At 37.1% G+C, this 21,538-nt stretch overlaps 1 protein-coding gene across 1 annotated transcript; it reads left to right on the forward strand.

The window, feature by feature from the left end:
• The first annotated feature begins 11,190 nt into the window (after window positions 1–11,190).
• On the forward strand, window positions 11,191–17,669 carry SLITRK6 (SLIT and NTRK like family member 6). Its single transcript, XM_074563231.1, has 2 exons — window positions 11,191–11,331; window positions 14,610–17,669. Exon 2 carries the CDS (start codon window positions 14,625–14,627, stop codon window positions 17,145–17,147), a length of 2,523 nt encoding a protein of 840 aa, XP_074419332.1. The 5' UTR covers window positions 11,191–11,331; window positions 14,610–14,624; the 3' UTR covers window positions 17,148–17,669.
• The last annotated feature ends 3,869 nt before the right edge of the window (window positions 17,670–21,538 follow it).

Genomic DNA, 21,538 nt, shown 5'->3' on the forward strand with positions numbered 1-21,538 from the left:
CCTCCAGGGCTTTATCCCATGGTACTACACCAATCAGATCCCCGAAGGGCCAAAGTCTGCTCTCCTGAAGTCCAGGGTAATAAGCTTGCTGTGTGCCCTCCTCACTGCCCTAAGGATCTTGAACTCCACCATCTCATGTTCACTGCAGCCAAGGCTACCCTTGAGCTTCATGTTCCCCACCATTCCCTCCGTGTTGGTGAAAGCAAGGTCCAGCATAGCACATCTCATTGGCTCCTCTATCACTTGAAGAAAGAAGTTATCATCATCGATGCATTTCAAGAACTTCCTGGATTGCTTGTGCCTTGCTGTGCTGTCTCTCCAACAGATATTGGGGTGGTTGAAGTCCCCCATGAGGACCAGGGTTTGTGAATGTGAGGCTGCTCCTATCTGTCTATAGAGGGCCTCATCCACTCAGTCTTCCTGGTCGGGTGGCCTGTAGCAGACCCCCACTGCAACGTCACCTGTGCCTGCCCTCCCATTAACTCTGACCCATAAGCTCTCAGTCAGCTCCTCATCCATCCCCAGGAGGAGCACCATGCACTTCAGCTGGTCATTGACATAGAGGGCCACACCCCCTCCTCATCTTCCTGAAAAGCTTGTATCCTTCCATTCCAACAGAGTTATACGAGCCATCCCAACACGTCTCCATAACGTCAGTAAGATCATACCCCTGAAGGCATGCACACCTCTCTAACTCCTCCTGTTTATTGCCCATGCTACCTGTGTTTGTACAGAGACACTGAAGTTGCGTCCTTGATGAAGATGTCCTTACTGGCTGGAGGGGCTGGAATTCCTTTGTGCTGCACTCCCAGTGCTCTCCTGCTGACCTGTGATCCTTCTCCAGGCTCTTGGTATCTACTGCGGGCATTGACATCATGCTGGTAGTAGTGGGACAGATTGAGGCTCCCCTTCCCCAGTAACTCTAGTTTAAAGCCCTCTTTACAAGCTTGGAAAACCTCTGAACGAAGATACTCTTCCCCTTCTCTGACAAGTGGATCCCATAAAGCCCCAGTAGACCAGGTTTCTCAAAGCGAGTCCCATGGTCTAAGTAGATGAACCCCTGACCATGGCAACAGTCCTACAGCCATTTGTTGATTTGCCAGATTTGACTGGCCCTTTCAACCCCCTTCCTTTCGACTGGGAGGAGTGATGAAAAAACTACCTGATTCCCAGAGTCCCTGACTGCTGCTCACAGGGCTTTATAATAATTTTTTATATTCCTCAGACTGCTCCTGGCTGTATCACTTGTGTCCACATGAAACAACGGCAGCGGATAATAGTCGGAGGACTGTACTAGACTTGGTAGTCTCTCAGTGACATCCCTGATATGAGGTCCAAGTAAGCAGCACACCTCTCATGCATCAGGTTGGCAAATGGGTGCCTACGTACCTTTCAGAAGAGAGTCGCCTACTACTATCAACCATTGCTTTTTCTTAGATTTTTTTTTTTATGTTCTATGTGTTTGCTGCCACTCATTTGTTAAATGTAGCATACGCACATCATTTATGTGCATATTATAATTCTGAATGACTTAAAATATCAATGGAAGAACTAAGTTCAGTTTTGGCAAACATATGGTCATCATTTACACAAAAAAGCCTCTGAAAAAGAGAATTAGTTTTGGTACTAAATCCAGATATTTATTTTTCTAATTAGGATGGATAATATGTAATAAAGGCACTCTAAACTGAAAATATGTCTCTTTCTGAGAGTCTATATCTCATTGTTTCAAAAAAAACCAAAACAACCCTACAACCTGAAAACAGAGGTGGAGAAATAATTTATATTTTTTCAGTCAGATTACACTGCACATTGCTGTGGAATAATTACTAAATTGGCCAAGAATACAAAAGTACAGCATTGTTCACACATTAAGGAAAGTCATAAAATCAAGAAGCTTCTGAGGTAGAATACAGCCGCAGCTGGCACACAAAGAATGCAACATCTGCGATTCCCTGTACAAGGTTGTTTGCGAAACTACACTGGTGATGGAACGGAACACGATTGTTCTGTGGCCTTGCCTTGTGACAAATAGCAGATATGGAAATGAGATGGTACTACGGAACAGATAAGCTGCTTACTTGCTTACTACGAAACAGATAAGCGGCTGACTCGCTACCCCAGCCAACATTTTGTCAAATTCTGATGAAATGCTGTCCTTTGTGCGAACTTTGCTCATTACAATGTACCAAAACACACCTCCATCCCAGTGGCTACCCGCCCCCAAGGTGCGACCACCCCTACTTGAGTACACCAATCATAATAAAAGTATGTATGACTAAAGTCACTCAAACTCCACTTTGAAGATAAAAAAATAGAATAAAAATAGCCCAAGAGAGGGGGGATATCAGGGAAGACACCATTGCAAACAAGTCAGGAGAACTCCATCACTAACTGTGGGGTTCAGTCGATGGGCTGGGCCTTTCTTCCCCTGCCATAGGGACGCCTTTGGATAAGACTTAGATTATACCGAGTGTTTCCTCGGGGAACTTAGAAATTTCTCTAGAGATTCTCTCTCCTACATTTATAGCCAGGCCGTATTGTTTATAACTTTGTCACATATTTTGTATATTTAACAATATCTTTATTTGCATGTGCTTTGCAGACAGTGTATTTATCACCGGCAATCCTAAGAACCTATATATCTGTTGTTTAAATAAACTGCACTTTTTTAAGTAGCTAGTTGTTTCAGTTTCTCACTGAACGTGACCAAAGACTCGAAAGTGGCTGTGCTAGTTCATAAGCACGACTAGGCTGAAGGTGCAGTCCACTATTAGTGTATCCAAATCGTAATAGTTCAATACACATTAAACGCTATTGGACTGATAGTGGTGAATTGGGCATCACTCAGAATTTAAACCTAGCCGCACCTAGTCTCCCACCTTGGTGAGGAGTCTTAGAACGCAAGGGGGTTTATTTTCTGCCACAACTGTTTTGTCCCTTTTCACGCAACAGTTGCACAGCACGTTGTATTAATTCACTATCCACATTCTTTGTTAGTAATTGGACTGAGATGATGACTACCATGCTATAGGTGATCTAGATGAAAAAATCCATCCCTGATGTCATGCAGAATACCAGGCCCTAATACTGACTCAGAAGCTGTCCTACAGTGAAGCTCACACCTGCTCATGGTCTGTGACTCAGTGAAATCCATATGGCTTTGCACAGTTGCCAGTAGATGGTCAGTTGTAGTTAGATCTTTAAGTCAGATAAAGATTTAGGAAAAACAAAGTCAGAAAATTAATTCAGAAGCTACCCTTAGTATGGGTTCTAAACTAAGCTGCTTTATCTACAAAATCTCATGTGAAAATGAGGCTGATTTAATTGAAAAGGTTAATTATAAAAGACATACATAGGCAAGGTACGTAGCAGGTAGTGTGTAGGGCAATAGATTTTTGGAAGCAGAAATAATGTATATATTCCTGCTTATTGTATCTATCAGCATCACTGAGGAAAGGTAAGGGTGTGCAACAATGTCACCACAACTGTTGAGATGGACTCTCTCCATAAAGTCACTACTTTACCCTATTCTCATCTTCTTCAATAGCAGAAAGAACAGAAAGTTCACTCTTGCTGACCTACTTTCAGCTTTTTTCTTTACTGGAAATATTCCCACTCTTGTCCTTATCCCTCACCCCTGAGGATACTAAATTGAATTTTTCTTTCTTCATCCTAAAGAGGATTTTCTTCCCTTTTACAGAGGGAAAAAGTCTGATTTTGGTGTACTAATGTTATTCCTAGTCCATGTAAGAAACCCAGATTCACAAGATCTGAACCACAAAGGATGAAGATAAGATGCAGTTTGTTATATATGAATAAAAATTCTTACTCTCACCTCAAAAGTCAATTCAAAGGTTCATTTGGTCTGCAGTATCTGACTGCATAAAAACAAAACAGGAGTCCACATCTGCCTAAAAAAAAAAAAAAAAAAAAAAAAAAGGAAATAATATAAGCACATTCCTATTTTGGAAATAAAACAGAACATAACCTAATGAGTCTGATGGTCTGATGTTAGAGCTGAAGTTGTGCCATCGAAATTACAGCTAAGCTGAAATTATATATACATATATATACATATATATACACATATAATATAGCATGCTGAACTGATCAAAAAACACCTTTCAATGTTTTTCAGCACCTTTTATGCACTTGAGGCATACATTTTTTAAGCAGAAGTCTGACATTCCTTCTGCAAAAATAGGCTTAGACATAGCTATGCACTTTCTTCAATAGAGAGAAATCCCCTGGAAACTTTTAACATATTTTTTGAATTCAGGAAACTGTATACTTTTTTACTCTGTCCATTGCATTTTTCTTCTACATAATGTGTTTATTTCTACAGTGACTAACATTACCCTCACATTTGTAAAAGCTGTTTTCTAAAAATAAGTGGCTATTTGAGAATAGAAGCCAAAAATGAAATCATTGGCAGATGTAGGTTTGTGTGCTCTTCCCACTTTGACAGAAAGGCTGAAACGGGTTCTAAATCTGGTAGATTTAATTTCTTTAATGGGTTCTATTTGCTCTGTGACAATAATGTGGATAGAAACAAGGAGCATGGCTACATGGCAGAATGCAAAGCTAAGAAAAGATATTCAAGTCGTTAGCTGCTCATAAGAGTGTCTGAGGATTTAGATGCACGGATTAACTGAATAATGCTGGCCTACTCAATACATTATTTTCCTTTTCATGCATTTTTAACCAAATAAAAATATTCCATCATGGACAACACAGCACAGATCTGTCACACATTTCCTGAGTTGTATCTGTTGTCAGGTATATTCAGATTTCTTTTATATCCCGTGTGCTTCCTATGAGAGTCCAATTCTCTTGCAGTCTTTGCTCTTCCATACCGCAATTGCACCAGAGAAGGGTAACTTTACCTACAGACATTTTGGAAGCAGAGAAGAGCCAAAATAAAGAGTTTTTTTCCCCGTTCTACCACTTTCTGAAAAGCCTGACTACTCAGATATTGTGCAAAAGAGGAACATGACCCCTGTGAATTTAGAGACAGGGAGATTTATTGTACCTCTGTGTTGTGGGTTAACCCTGTATGCGGCTAAGCACCACAGAGCAGCTTGCTCACTCCCTACCTGCAGTGGCATGGGGGAGAGAATAGAAAGAGCAAAAGCAAGAAAACTCATGGGGCAAGACCCAGATAGTTCAATAAACAAAGGAGAGAGGAAGAAAAATAAATAAATTAAATACTAAAATCATGCAAAGGCAATCACTCATCGCCTTGTGCAAAGAGACCAATGCCCATCCTGTCTTCAAGCAACAGCTACTTTCCAAAAAATGACTGTCCCCTCAGTTTTTATTGCTGAGCTTTATACTATATGAATCAAATATCCCTTTGGTTATTTTGGGTCAGCTGTATTGGTTATGTGCCTTCCTAACTGCTTGCCCACCGCCAACCCACCCTCGGTGGGGCAGAGTTCAAAAAATAGGAAGTCTTTACATTGTACATGTACTGTTCAGCAATAGTCAAAACACTGGTGTGTTATCAACACTGTTTTAGTCACAAATTCAAAACATAGCACCATATGGATTGCTGTGAAGAAAACCAACTCTATCCCAGCCAGACCCCGTATACACTGTTGGCTGCCAACCACAGAAAACTATTTAGGGTAGGATTTATCTCAGCCACTGCAGATGCCTAAAAATTACTTGTCCAAGTCTAAGCTAGGCTCTAGATATCTCAATGAATTATAGGGACTTACAGAGTAATGCATTCCAAAGATTGGCATCTTAAAGTATACAAGACAAATTATCGTTGATTTGTCCATGTGTTAAAAAATGGACAATAATTCGATGAACTTGGACTTAACTAATGAGTTTTTAAACTGAAAATCCGCTCCCATCAATCCTGTATTGGGAATTCAAAGTGGCGAGAGGCCCGCTTCCAGCTGTTGAGATCTACTACTCTCTTGAATACCACCCATGACTTTATAGATCCAAAGAGTGTTCATTCTCTGACCTGTGCTCAATTGCTTCAGTTCCTATATTACATATTTAAAGCTGGAGTTCAGAATACAGGACAATGCCTCTGTAAGGGATATGCATTATCAGAAAGAAGATGAAATCATCTCCAATGCAGAGCTTAAATATTAATTCATTAGTGCATTAGACTTGTGCTGGGTGTGTGAATTTTACTGCGTTTGTATATAGTGTCCTCAAGAGAAACTAATTGAATGCTATGGCTATTTGAAACCTAATGATTTTTCAAACTTGATTGACTACTGAAGAATTTACTCTTCAGGTGTTTTTCCAAGTTGCCTGATACAATCTACGTTAGCTGGATTTCTGTGGAACAGCAGTAGCATGTAACGTACAATTAGGTTAGGCACAAGCATGTATTATCATAAATAGGTTTAGGCATAGTCAGCATGTAGAAACTCATTTGTGTTTAACAGGATACTAATGTTAAATATCAATGCATTATTCATAGCCAAAGGAAAGCAAATCATTTTACACAGCAGTTTCAACGTTTCATGTTTTTCTATTCAGACTTACTGAGAAAGACTAAGCATAGTAATTATTTAACACTGAAAAAATAAATGGAAACGTATGTAAATTATGTCATATCCTTTGTTTTGATCATTGATTACTGCACACCCAGTGATTATTTTTTCCTTCCTTTCCTTTTCCTTTTCCTTTAAAGTATATCTGCACTTTTGTGTGCTAGCAGTAAACTTTTTAAACTATTGACAGATGAATCTAAAGTTAGCAGTTCATCTGGAACCGTGAACATCTTAGGTTGTAATTTGAAAAAGAACATCATAAGTACACTGCAAATTCATACAGCATGTGTGCATGTGTATTTTTGTTTTTAAAAGAATGCTGTACATAAGATAGAAATATTTCACTACTTACTTCAAAAGCTTTACACAATTCCTATATATATGGGTTAAACCAATTTTAAGTATTGATTTTTTTTTCATGGCTTTTATGAGAGCTAGGCATTCAACTACTGTCAGACATGAAAGTCAGAAAATCTGACTATACTTCAATTGGAATATTTGTAACTACAATGTGAGGCTGAGCGCTTAAAGGTGTAGTTGGTAACTAATTGGCTGACTGTATCATATTGTGAAAAAAGAAGTAAGTGGAACTTAACTAGCATACATAAACTGACAAGGATATTTAAAATTTAGATTTCATTCAAATATACCTTAAATGATAAGTCCAGAGAAATCAAAAGAAGTCAATCCCAAAGAAGTCTAGGGAAATTCTGTTGCTTTTACACTGTGTTTTTTCTTCTACATGGACAAAAGGCACTTTTCCCTATTTTGCTTTAAAAAGTTTCAGCTGGCTATGTGGTCATGGAGAGGACAACTTCGCCCTAAAACTACAGCAATTTAAGGTCAATAAACAATAATGCTTCTCGGGTTGCAGAAGTTACTAAGAAAAGGGAGCACAAGCAGATTAATAGAGAGGTTTTTAGGTTGCTAGCATGCTGTACAATGCCAGACTATGACTCAATATTTTTTTTGGTTCTTGGGTCATTGGCAAGAAGAGTACATTTGAAAAAATATGGATCTGATTCATCATAACTGAAGACTGCAGGTACTCAGGTGACTTTTTTTCTCTATAGACCAGTCACCTCTACGTATATTTTGAATTGACATTCAAATATTATGAAGCTCAGGAGAAGACATAGGGAACCATGGTGCTAAGGATAATGGGATAAAATATGTTGTTCTAGTTCAAACCAGCAGGAAATTCAAAGGACCATGTGACTTTTTACCTTAAAAACAAAATATAAAAAATATTAGCTTCAATATAACTTTCTTGAAAATAGTTTACTTCAGGGAATGTGATTTTTGCACGATGATGGTTATTAACACATACATCATTATATATGTATGTATACATATATGTTAGGTATGCCTGTACAGGTCTAAATTTATTTAGTTACTTAGAAGCTGCACTAGGATAGTAGAAAGTTGTTCTTTTAACCTCATTGTTTTCTTATAAATTTAAGATGTTTTTCAGAATATTTGTCAGAGAATTGCCTCTTAATAAAGGTCATAAAAAAATTAAACAAAATATTTACTTATAGAATAGTCATTAGGCTTGCATATCACTTTTACAGGGGAATCCTGATTTTTGTTTACATAATTGCAATGTGTTCATGACTGCAAAAAGCCACACAAGTACTGTGTTCAGAGCAGAAAATGTTGAGTAAGACTTATCCCAATGCAAAAAAAAGTATGATAGTTCTGTGAGGGAAATAGGTGTTGTGTATCTAAATTAAATAAATGGATGGCTACAAAATAAAACCCTCTGTTTCCTAATGCCAGTCTTTATTATTTCTTTCCTGTGCACTTGACAGTTGTGAAACTTATAGTTCAAGAAAACCTTTCTTAATTTCCTTTGTCATGGGAGACAAGGGTTCTGCATTGTCTTTACAGCAGGCACTGGTAGTTTCCATAATTGTAGCTATGCTGTATTATGCTTGGGGTTTTTTTTGTGTGTGTAAATATGAGTATGTTCTATGTTCCCTAATTCTACCTAGTCAAGATTTATCCTTGGTGACTGTCTCTCCATTTGGAATTTTCATATATACTATGTATATGAGTTTCAACAGAGTTGCTCAGTCTGCTCTCTCAGGTACTACACCTCTCAGACGCTACTTAGTTGTTCCAGTTGTTGTACCGACTTAGTTGTACCGACTTCCTCTCGGTATAGTGTCTTAAGCTCTCAGACCAGCACTTACGGACAGTTCAAAGAGTTGGTGTTGCAAGAAATATAGGGGAAGAGTTGCCAATGTGGACTAGCAGCTTCTTGCAGGTAGGGCAGGATACATTATTTGTCTCATACATCTTGTGTGGAATTAATGGCTCCTCATGTGCACACAGAGAAGTGGCAATGAGTTGTGAATGAGGGGGGAGGGCAGCTTTACCTTCCACTGAAATACCTGCAGAATCACATTCTTTATAATAAACTGCTTAATGATTCCTAAAATTGTGGTAGAAAAACAATCATTAGCCATATTTTCATAAACCTGGTAAATATACAGTTTGTGGAATGAAAAACATTATTGATAAGCATTCTTGCTGCTTTTTAATTGTGTACGGTCAGGAACTGCTCTCCTATTTTTAGTAGGTGATTTCTGGAATATTTTTGTGATCAGGTTTTAGTCTTGTGGGTGTTAACTGAAAAGCAAAGAACTATGTTGTATTCAATTCTGATATGAGTATCTGTATATACAGATATTCTCCATCTCAAACAATCAACCACAAGTTGAAGTGTGAGCACCTGTGAAATGTTCAGTTAAAATTAGAGAGAATCTGACTTACAATACAGAAATTCAAAATGAATAAAGAATGTAATGATTTATTTGGCAGGACACAGGTAGCTGAGAATCTTTGAGCCTTAACAATAAAATGTCTGCAAGTCAAGACAGAGCGGCAAGATTCCTTAAAAGCAGCAAAATGCAATTAAATAAGTGATGTGTTGAAATGAAAGGAAATCAAATTGTTGCTGTTTCTTAGGAATATTTTATCTCTTTTTATTATTTTGCAAAATTACATACTTCATCTGTAGAAAATTAAGTACTAAAGAACTCATCCTAATAAGCGTGTATGTGTGTGTGTGTATGTGTATATTTATGTGTGTATGTGTATATTTATATATGAGTGTTTGTATATATAGGCCAAGATCTTGATAGCCTTCATCACATGGAACAGTACATCACAATATCTCCTCAAAGGCCACGTGGAGAGCTAACAGCACAAAAGACATTACTGGAATCTGACTGGTATTGAGGATGTAATAAGCAATCTGTAAAGTAATCCCAGGCACAATAAGAAAACCGAAACGGTATACTCTACATGGTAAATAGACTGAAGCACCAGATCTGTTGTTGCTCACCAAAAGGTTTTGTGGCTCTACGGCAGTGGGATGAACAAGGAAGTAGCATTTGCAGCATATCAAACCATCCCATGCAGTGCAGGAGGGATGAGGAAAACGCTCCTTGCATGGAATAAACATTTTACTATAGCCTTACTGTATCTGCTAATCAGTTGTTTATGAGCATGAAGAAAACAATACCTTAAACCTGATAGATGCCTTTAAGAATACACTCCCCTTAACCTTCCCCCCCCCCCGACTGTTTTTTATCAAAGCAATATTTCATGCAAATACACTACAGTCTCACATGGATAGATACCAACACACTATGCTAGCATCTGTAAAACAGACAATTACAATCAACCCAGTTTTCTTCCTACAGAACAAGATGGGCAGTTTAAAAAGCACTGACGGCAATTAGTGTGCAAGTATAAACACTAATATTCTACAATTTATTTTTTTCAGAAATAAAGTATGCAAAACTGTACATACTCATCCCTACCTCAGTCACATTGGGTGAACAGGATTGAGAGCTGTACTGTCATTTAAGTCTTTGAACAATCCTGCACTTCATTGTAATAAGCATATTTTCCAGAGTACAAGGTTTCCCTTGTGGTGTGTGTTTCTCGAGTGTATTTGGGCTGGAATGCTTTCAGTTTCAACAGCAAGCATTTGCAGATATAAACTAAATGCAAGATCTGCCCAAGAGAACAAACTGCAAGAGCTGCAGTGGATGTTTACTGTTTTGCAAAATCAGCCATTAACAGACCTTAAGTAATCTAGAAGATATTTAGCTGAATTTTACTTTCCGAGGTTCACTTAGATAAGGGAAAAAAGAGGTGAGAGAAATTGCAGGAGGAGGAGCTGATCTGTCTCAAGGTGGAGCTGTATCTTGTATTAAATGACACTGGCAGATTAAAGCTCTCTGGTGGGGAAGGGCTTAAAGGCTGAGTCAAAAGCCAAGAAGTCTCTTTATTTACGCCTACCTCCCAGCCTCTGGCAATCTGACTAATAACAAACTGAGCTAACAAGAAAGACTAGAAAGAGCAGAGAGAACATAGAAGCAGCTTGGATCTAAAAATCTGACAAACCAAGTGATCAAGTCAAGCTCTGCTGAACATCTTGTTTGTTTACTGCATCCAAATGCTTGCAAACAGTTAACTATATGCAGAAAAGCCAGCATAGCTGTGAAGTATGCTGTGAATTTTAATTGAGGAAAAAGGACAACTGCTTACAGGATGGTCTAACGTGCACGCTGTCTGGAAGATTATTTTCGTCAACTGAACGCTTTGTACTTTGTCTTCTGAACAAGGATTTTAACTTTGTGGAGCTGTAGTATTACCAGAGCTTGCAGCAGAGTGACACTCAGAAGAAAGTGTGCATTTTTCACGGGGAAAAATTACATTGCATTGAAACAGCTGCTGCAACTGTGCATTACTGAGCATTTCAAGGAGTGTTACTGCTGTACAGGTAAGAAAGATTCCAGTTAGTTAATTAGCTTCATGTATAATAAATTGATTTCTCAGTGTCAGTTGAATTTATTTTTCTGCGTGACTTTGTATAACTTTTATGTTAAATTATGGCCGTTTATACTGTATTTCAAATGCTCTGCCAGGTGCATTTATTCAAACTGCCAACTGCATGGAATGTGTGTATTAAAGAAACACCGATTTGAGATCCCTTGAGAGGGGAGAAATGGGCACTTGTTTTTATTTTCTGAAGAACAAGAACGGTCTTAAATGCATCATCTGACTATGATTCCCATCAGAATTTAAGAGGCAATCACGAAGGCTTTTAGAAATTACCAGTTCTTAGCTTGAGGCTTTGAAATTCTTCAACAAGCACTTTTTAAATAGCTGAATTAAAACAAACAAAACACCAAGTAAAATGAAACAAGCTAATTCAATGTTTTAAAAACATATTATTGATTATTACTTGTCAAGCATGTGATGCCTCTGCTATAAGGTGACTACTTCTGAAAGTATTCAACTTTGCCTCGTAGAAAGGACTGTGGCAGTTTTCAGTCTTTCAGAATTCATATTGCAAAAAGCTTAGTTACTTTATGCAGTTAGTGACTTAAATGAAAGCAGATAAAGCCAGGAAACTCAAGTTACCATGTAGACTTTGCTGAAAAGCCTCACCACATGAAAGAGAAAAATGCCATCTTTGTCAAGTCTTTTAAATTAAATTTTATTTTATTGTGAATTATTTCAGTTAAATGTTAATCATCTGTTAATTGAAAGCATTTTTTTTTGTTTTACAATAGTAGCCGACTGAGAGCTTCATTACATATTCCTGAGTGTTCAGACACAAAAAAAAAAAAAAAGGGAAAAAGAAAAAAAGAATGCAACTCCTGTTAATTTTTGTTCTGTGTATATGTGTGTGTGAGAGTTCTTGCAGTGTTGCCCACAGAAGTATGATGATGATTAAAATGAGAACGTTTTCCAATTGGTTACAAATGCTGTAACTTTCATTTCTGAGAAGAGGGCTTTAATTTCTATAACCTAATTTCTCAATATGCACTAGAAAGCAACATGCTTTTCAGATCCCCCCCCCCCCCCCCCCCCCCCCCCCCCCCGTTTAATTTTGCTCAGGGACTTTATAAATGCAGTTTGAATTTGATGCAGACTGAAGCTGGAATTCCTACAGAGAAAAAGTGTACAGAAATAAAGTCTAATTAGTCATACAGTAGGTTGGAAGCTGGCATCTGTGTCAAGAGCCTGCATTTTTTACCTGGGGTCACTGGAAAGGATATTGATGCATGTAAAGCATGAATGAATCTCTAGCATAATATGGTCCTAGGATTACTCTGCCTACTTTAAAATTACATCTTGACATGTTGTGTCTTAACCAATACTTTTTTGGAAAACAAACTTAAAGATATGTATATTAAACATAGGCATCTGGAGTTCAAGGAGTGTTAGAGGAGACAATAAAATTATTTGTTCGACTGAAAGGAAGATAAAAGGTCACTTTTTCTCACACTGTGAATTGCACTTACTGTTTCTAACCTCATACATCTACTCCCACTTATCAGGAACAAATAATGGAGAAAAACATAATTCACTGCACACATTTGCTGTTGTTGCTTTTATGTGTGTGTAATACTCATATCACAGTACTTAAGTGCCTGCATGTATAAATCTTCGCAATCTGTTTCAAGGGAAGCCTTGAGTAAAGGGTGTTGCTGGTTACAAAGGTACATGATAATTAAAATATGTATTGATGAGATGCCAAATCATGTTGCCACACTATAAGAATGTTCATGTATGTAATTGAACAGATTCTTCTATAGCATTCTAGTCTTTCAGAAATTGACACTTCAGCTGGTTGATTGTGTAGTGACATTCTGTACTCCATGTTTCAATAGCTTACTTTGAAAGATCAAGTGACCTTTATTAGATGGATTACTTAAGAAACCTGCTTAGTTCAGTCCTAGAATAAATAGTGCACCCAAAAAAAGTTCTTGTGTTTTAAATAATCCATTCCATTGTAACTTTTTTTTTCTTTTAGGAAATGTGCAAATAATTAAAGATTATAAACAGAGAGTTCATTCCATCTCATATATCAAGAAATACCATTGTTTTTGCTAATTAGACTAACTTGATAGAAACAAATGTAGGATTTTCAAATGAACAGTGTAGCATAAATTAATTCAAACCAATAACAAACGCTTGATTTCAACGTGTAAATTTTGCTGGTGACTCCATAGTTGTACTGTAATGATGCATTTATCAGGTATTGCAAAGTTCAAGACCAGCTTGACAGCTGATAATTTAACTTATATAACATACGGATGATACTCGTGACCATTTTTAACTCATAAACCAGAGTTAGTTCCATATACATTTCAGAATTTTTGCGGTAATTAATGATTATAATAATTGGAAGAAGTCTAATAATTAATCACAAAAAAAATGTTTGCCCCTTGCCTACCTGTTTCTTCTGACATGAACTGTGTTGTCAGTTCTCTTTTATTTTAATTGTGTGCACAACTATTTTGTGTATATTATATACATATTACACTACTATGTGCTGTGTTCCCACTTTCATTAAATATCCACAAACTAGAACATAAGCATTAAAAGGTAAGTAAAGAAAAAAAATAAAAAATTGTCTACTTCCTTTTCAGTTTGGGGGTACAAGGCTTGCAAAGGAAATACCTTATGATTTACATACATAATGCAGAAACAAAGGAGAGATTCCCTGTCTCCTGCCTAAATGGGCTTTTGCTCACAACACATTGTTGAACCAAACCAAATCTTACTTCTTCCCTTCAGCAGCTGAAGTCAAGCTTAGCAAGGTACTCCTAAAATTTGCAGTGCTATATGGTGACACAAAGCAATGATCCAAACTATTGTATTAGCCTTAATATAAGTTGCTCAGGGTTGTAACTTATTACTGTTGTCTACTGGCAAAACATTCTATATGATATATAAATAAAGACAACACATTCCTGATTATCTTCTACTTTGGTGTATCAGAGTGAAAGTACTGAAACACTCCCCGTATGACTGTGTTCATTGATTCAGTACATTAAACGAAATATATTTTTCTCTGTTTAGAGAATCATTCATATTTTCTGCATGATATAATATTCTTTGAAAGGTGAGGCAGCTGATTACAAGCACTAGGAATGGTTATTGCTCCCCTGCACCCCAGGAAAAAAACACAAAACAAACGCTGTGAAATCATAACTCCATTACTTTTCATTTTTCCTTTTTTTTTCTTTTTTTTTTTTTTTATAGAAACTACTGGGCAAGATGAAGCTCTGGATTTTTATTCTGTATTCAGTTGTGGTTGCATCTGATCCTTTACAGTCACAGCCTTCTTTTTCTTCAGTCAGAGGATCTTGTCAGCATTTGTGTTCCTGTGAAGAAAAGGATGATACCATGATTATAAACTGCGAAGAAAGAGGCATCAAGACGGTATCAGAAATAAGTGTCCCACCATCACGGCCTTTCCATCTTAATCTGTTAAACAATGGCCTGACTATGTTACACGTGAATGATTTTGCTGGCCTTGTTAATGCTATCTCTCTACATCTTGGATTTAATAATATTGCAGATATTGAGCCTGGGTCTTTCAATGGTCTCAGCCTTCTTAAGCAACTTCATATCAATCACAATTCTTTAGAAACACTTAAAGAAGATACGTTTAATGGATTGGAAAATTTGGAGTTTCTTCAAGCAGACAACAATTTCATCACATTGATTGAAGCAAGTGCCTTCAGCAAGCTCAACAGGCTTAAAGTGCTTATTTTGAATGATAATGCCATTGAATATCTTCCTCCGAATATATTTCGGTTTGTGCCATTGACCCATTTAGATCTTCGTGGAAACCAGTTACAGACACTGCCCTATGTTGGCTTTTTGGAACACATTGGTAGAATACTAGACCTTCAGTTGGAAGATAATAAATGGGCCTGTAACTGTGATTTGCTACAGCTGAAGATATGGCTAGAAAACATGCCTCCTCAGTCAATAATAGGTGATGTTGTATGCAATAGTCCTCCTGTTATCAAAGGCAGCATCTTAAGCCGATTGAAAAAAGAATCACTTTGTCCCACTCATCCTGTCAATGAACTTGAAGATCCTTCAGGGTCGCTGCCCTTGGTTGTAACCACCTCTATCAGTGATAGTCACCTTTCAACTAAGGTGATTCCTATCCTGAAAGCTCCTACTAAAGAACCAAGTTTAATGATTCATACTTCAAAGCCTACTAGTCAGTTTCCAGGAATCTATTGTCCCATCCCCTGTCACTGCACCAGCCATATGCTCTCAGGAGTCCTCATGCACTGCCAGGAGCGAAATATTGAAAGCTTGTCTGATTTAGGACCACCTCCTCCAAATCCTAAAAAGCTTATTCTAGCTGGAAATATTATTCAGACATTACTGAAATCAGATCTTGTGGACTATGCTAGCCTGGAAATGCTTCATCTGGGGAATAATCGCATTGAAATCCTTGAGGAAGGATCCTTTTTAAATCTGACTAGACTGCAGAAATTGTATCTCAATGGCAATCATCTTACAAAGCTAAGTCAGAATCTCTTCCTTGGCCTTCAGCACCTTGAATACTTGTACCTTGAATATAATGCCATCAAACAAGTTTTGCCAGGGACATTTAGTGCAATGCCAAAACTTAAGGTCCTCTACTTAAATAACAACCTTCTGCAGACTTTGCCACCCCATATCTTTTCAGGTGTTCCACTTGCCAGATTAAATCTGAAAACAAACCAATTTGCTCATTTGCCTGTAAGCAATGTCTTGGATGAACTGGATATGCTGGTACAAATTGAACTTGAAGACAACCCTTGGGACTGTACCTGTGATTCAGTTGGGCTGCAAAAATGGATACAAAAACTGAGTAAAAACACAATGATGGGTGATATTTTTTGTAAATCTCCAGGACATCTAGCAAAAAAAGAACTGAAATCTCTGAACAGTGAAGTCTTGTGTCCAGGTTTAATAAACAGCCCTGCCCTACCAACTCATGCCAGTTTTGTAGTTGTGACAACTTCTTCTACTACTACCAACACTGCAGACACCATCCTGCGGTCTCTCACAGATGCTGTCCCACTTTCTGTTCTAATACTAGGACTTCTAATTGTGTTTATAACTATTGTATTTTGTGCAGCAGGAATAGTTGTTCTTGTTCTTCATCGGAGACGAAGATGCAAAAGGAAACAAGCAGATGAACAAATGAGGGATAGCAGCCCAGTTCACCTTCAGTACAGCATGTATGGGCATAAAACAACACACCACACAACGGAGCACCCAGCTGCAACTCTCTATGAGCAACGTATGGTTACTCCCATGGTTCAGGTCTACCGCAGCCCATCCTTCAGCCCTAAGCATTCTGAGCAACAGGAGGAGGGAAGTGAAAAAGAAGCTAATGATTCCAAACATCTCCGACGAAGTCTCCTGGAAAGAGAGAACAGTTCACCTCTTACAGGTTCAAATGTCAAATATAAGGCTACAGATCAATCTGCTGAATTTCTGTCTTTTCAGGATGCCAGCTGCTTTTATAGAAACATTATTGAAAAAGAGAGAGAACTGCAGCAACTAGGGATCACAGAGTACCTAAGAAAAAATATTGTCCAACTCCAGCCTGACGTGGAAGTTCATTATCCTGGAACACATGAGGAGCTGAAGCTAATGGAGACACTTATGTACTCCAGGCCAAGAAAGGTTTTTCTAGAACAAACTAAAAATGAGTATTTTGAACTCAAAGCTAACTTACATGCTGAGCCTGACTACCTGGAAGTCCTGGAGCAGCAAACATGAAGTGATAATATGTTGGACTGGGGATGACTATCTGTAATTCTATTTTAAGTTGGAACGGTTGTAAATAAAAGTGCCTTATAATTACATGTCAACAGTCAGAACTTAAGCACAGCAGTAATCCTAGCAAAAAAAACCTCAGGGATCACTGTGGGAAGCCATGGGGTTGCGTGCAGGCAATATGTCTCACCCCAAGTTAAACATGAACTTTGTGTGATTGAACTGTGGGAGGAAGATTGCTTATTGCAATATTACTCTAACATTTTACAAAGGTGTGTATGGCACTCTCCATTCTGTACCCAACGTATGGAAAATATTTGTTACCTTTACTTTTTCATTTTTCCCTCAGTTTAATTAGGTTCATTTTGAAAAAAAACACCTGTGTTTGTAGTTACAAAATTAGAGTGTATTTGTTAGGTACGTTAGTACATGCACTGCATACATGACCATTGTCTGCAACCCCACATAACATACCCATATAATAAATACGAAAGGAGTTGAACTGTTGTCATACTAAATGTCAGTTAAAAAAAAAAAAAAGAAAAGAAAAAAAAAATATGTGTATGCACCCAGAGCCTGCAAATATTTAAGTATTTTACATGGAACTTCATCATGTGCATTCTGTATCAGTATGTGGAAGGAAAAACATGTAACTATGTTTACCCAACATCTTCAATAAGAAGAAAAAAGCAAGCCTTTTGCTACTTTCCCTGATAGCTTTACCTAAGTTTGGACAATCTTTTCTTGAGCTGCTGCTATAAAATATTGTGCATCACTGGTGTTTCAACTCATAATCCTGGGCAATTTGAAAAGCTACTGAGAATCAGCTGTAAATATATTACTGTGTTTAGTAAGTTTGGGGTTTTTTTATATATCTATATATATATAAATATCTTCTGTGCTGGCTTTAAATATTCTTGGAGGAAATGAGTTTGCTGTGGCTAGGAACTTCCAAGTTCAAATACAGGTCCTTTCCCACCCTACTCAAAAGCAACTCCCAGACAGAATAATTGCAACGAATCACACACATGTGGAAGAATATTAGTATTTAGTTGTTTGTACAAAAATATGTTATATTTTCTGAAATTAGAAGAAATTTAAGTGTTGTGGGAAAAATAGGTTAAAAAAAAAAGTAGAACACTGCAGGTTTATTTTTGCAATGAATTCTAGCTAGATTTATATTTACTATTTATTCTGTATAATTTTGTATTTTTTTTTCAACTCACAAGAAACGAAAAAGCTTATTCCTGGCTGCCTTTCAAGCAAATCAAGGAACTGCTCTCTATCAATTAAAAAGAAATAAAGAGGTTTTTAAATGTCTTTTTATTAAAGGTCACTTTTTAAAGAAGGCAGCAAATCCTGCATGCACAATTTAGAACTGTTTGGGAATTAAACACAACTCTTCTCACTCCTGTTATGTGGACAGAAGCATCTTCTTCAGAGCGCAGTAAGGACATTCAATTTCTGTGCATGAGTGACAGTGCCAAAACACAAATTCTGACCTGCATTTATCTTCCTCTAAGCAAATCTTTTGTAAACTGACTATGCATGAACTTTTTTTTTCTAATTTCTATTTGTATAGCAAAAGATCAGCTTAATTACTACATGTCTACATATGTATGCTAAAGTTAGCATTGAAGTCTTGATAAATTCAAAGTAAAAAGTTATATTCTTTAGTTGAGCTTACTGTTGATGTCTTACCTATTTGTATATACAAATGTGAGTTCTTCATGTTCTTTGTATGTAAGATTCTGACAGAAAATTTTCCTACACTACATACGAAAGTCAGATTCTCAGTTCTTTCAAATTTGCATAGAGATAATGACTTTGAAGGTGCTATCCTAATTTCTCTAATTTGAGGATCTGACCACATGTTTTATCTGTTAACAGATGATCTTCCTTATTAATGTTTTTGAGGTGTCATCACTTTGCTATGGAAGTCAAACTTGGCTTTTAAAAATCAAAATGTCACTTATTAGAGAATCACTATCCTTTCCTCTTTTTATGAGAATAATTTAGTTCAGAAAACCTATGTATTTAGGAGGATTAAGAAGAGTAAATCTGGTGAAAACATATTTGTTTCATTGCTATCTTTTTTCCAGACAAGTAAAGATAATGATAAGTGTTACTTATGCATGTAAGGGTGAGACAAAAGCGAAAATGCAGCTACATTGACTTTACATTAACTTAGGTATGTAATGTTATTTTAGCTGTCCTTGCATATTCAAGACATGTGAATGGGCTTCACGGAAATGCCATAGAACCCATGGAAACGCATGCCCTGATCTGGAGGAGCAACTGGAGCCTGGGTGGGATGACTCAGAGCATCAAAATGACACTAGATGTCTAAATTTAAACAAATTAATTTCACACAGGAAAAAAAAAAAAACAAACCAAAAACCAACTAAGTAGATTTATTATTTGAAATAATTAAGATCCAATGGAAAATTGAATTCAGTCAATGGAAGTGACCCTAGAAAGCTTTGAATAATGAATCAGACCTGCAAATATTGCTGCTTTTTGAAGCTCAGAGATCTCAAATGATATAGAGAAAAAAAACCCACAAAAATAAACAAACCAAAAAACACAACAAAAATGTACATAGTACTTGATACCAGAGTTTAGTATTTCAGCATCTTTCATTTCAGTAGTTATTTCCTTTATTAACAAATGGGTGTAAAAATAATACCCTACGATTGGTAAGATGCAGGGAAATGTTGATTCAGGCCCTCAGGCTTATATTTAAGAGAAGTAGTAAAGACAATTGCCACATGCACAGATGTCACTTTACTTAACTGCTAACAGTTGTTTGGCAGAATGTTGAGGACAACTGTGTGGTAAAACCTTCTTCATTGCAGTCTCAAAGCATCAGAAAAAAAGTGAGCTAAATTCATGTCAAAGCAACTCAGTTACATAGCTATATCAGAGCATCACTCATCAGAATTAAAGAGAATTTTAGCTTTTAGCTTTCTCTCAGCAGGGAGATTCACATGATTCATTTATATAAGGGCAACTGCACTCTGTGGCAGTCTGTAACACTGTTAAGTGGTATTGCAGGATCCAGGAATCACTCAAATATGGCGCATGTCATCCACGTTCCTATCATCTGTCCCTACTGGACTGCCATGTAGTGAAAGTTTGTATGATGAGGAGAGCGAGCTCTACCTATAGCCTTATTTCTTCATAACATTCTCAGACAGTGATTTTCCAGTTGTAAGGAAACTTTATATTGCCATAACTAAAAGGGATGAGAATTTGGCCTTACATGATTATTCTTCAGCTAACGAATATCAATATCTGCTGATAAAAAATGAATCATGACGTAAGGAAGGCATCACATACAAAGAAAGCAGGATGCAATATCTGTTCCTAAAAGTTCCTTGGGAAATTTTCATTAAAACGATCAGAAATGTGTCCTTAATGTTACTGGTGTTTGCAGAAATTTGGGAAGGGTATTCAGAATTTTTTTGTTAAAACCATATTCTGGTATTTATATTTATTTTCCATTGACAGGCACAGTTAAGTGGTTTTATATGTTTCACTTAGCTACAATAGTGGAGGCTGGAAGGCAAAGCATGTTTGATCCATTTTTCTTCTGTCAGCATGATAGTTTAATTGAGTGCGAGAACAGTGCTTTGTCAAGCACACTGGTGTACGTGGCAGCTATGTCATTGTTGTTAGGGTACCTCAAGGTAACCAACGCTACCTTTTTTCCCCTCACATTTGAGTGAAGAAAATATATTAAATAACACTATAGATCTGTTCCCTAAATAAACAGAAATTAAAACAATTTACAGCACTTTTTTATTTTAAACTGGTTTTATCTTTTCAACTTCATAAAAGTCAAATGTATTTCTTTTTCTTCCTGCTACAGGTATTTTTCACACAGGCTTTAGTATTGATATTCAAATATATTACCTGCAGTGATGCCTCTCCAAGCTTCTGAACAGAAAGAAACAATCCCCCATCCCAAAACCTGCAAATTTACACATAAATTAGCAGATTTGCCTTTTCAGAAATGGTCCAATATTTTCAAACATTCTTCTCCATTAGAATGACAGATGAACCTTTCTGTAAACAAATTCCAGATTGAAATTGAGTTTATACATTTTTGTCAGTGATGTGTCAAATCTACCAAGGCTTGAATCCAAGCCTTTTTCACCTGCCATCATTGTTTCTCTGACTGGAATCTGAGGATCAGGTTTTGGCTCCTCTTTGCATGACAAAGAAGTCCTCAGTGTGACCCCAAACAGCACATGTTTACAATGTGCCACTTACTTACCTACATAGAGATTACTAATTGTATAGTATGCTAAACTGAAGAGATAAGTTTGACTGGGATGGCAAACCATCTTAAAAAGATCCATTTCTGGCATGTTAATAAAAAAAAGTAT

The sequence above is a fragment of the Larus michahellis genome, chromosome 1 (genome assembly GCF_964199755.1).
Source record: "Larus michahellis chromosome 1, bLarMic1.1, whole genome shotgun sequence".
Lineage (NCBI taxonomy): Eukaryota > Metazoa > Chordata > Aves > Charadriiformes > Laridae > Larus > Larus michahellis.

Coding starts and splice junctions, on each gene's coding strand:
- SLITRK6 (XM_074563231.1), top strand. CDS start 14,625: ATGAAGCTCTGGATTTTTATTCTGTATTCAGTTGTGGTTGCATCTGAT.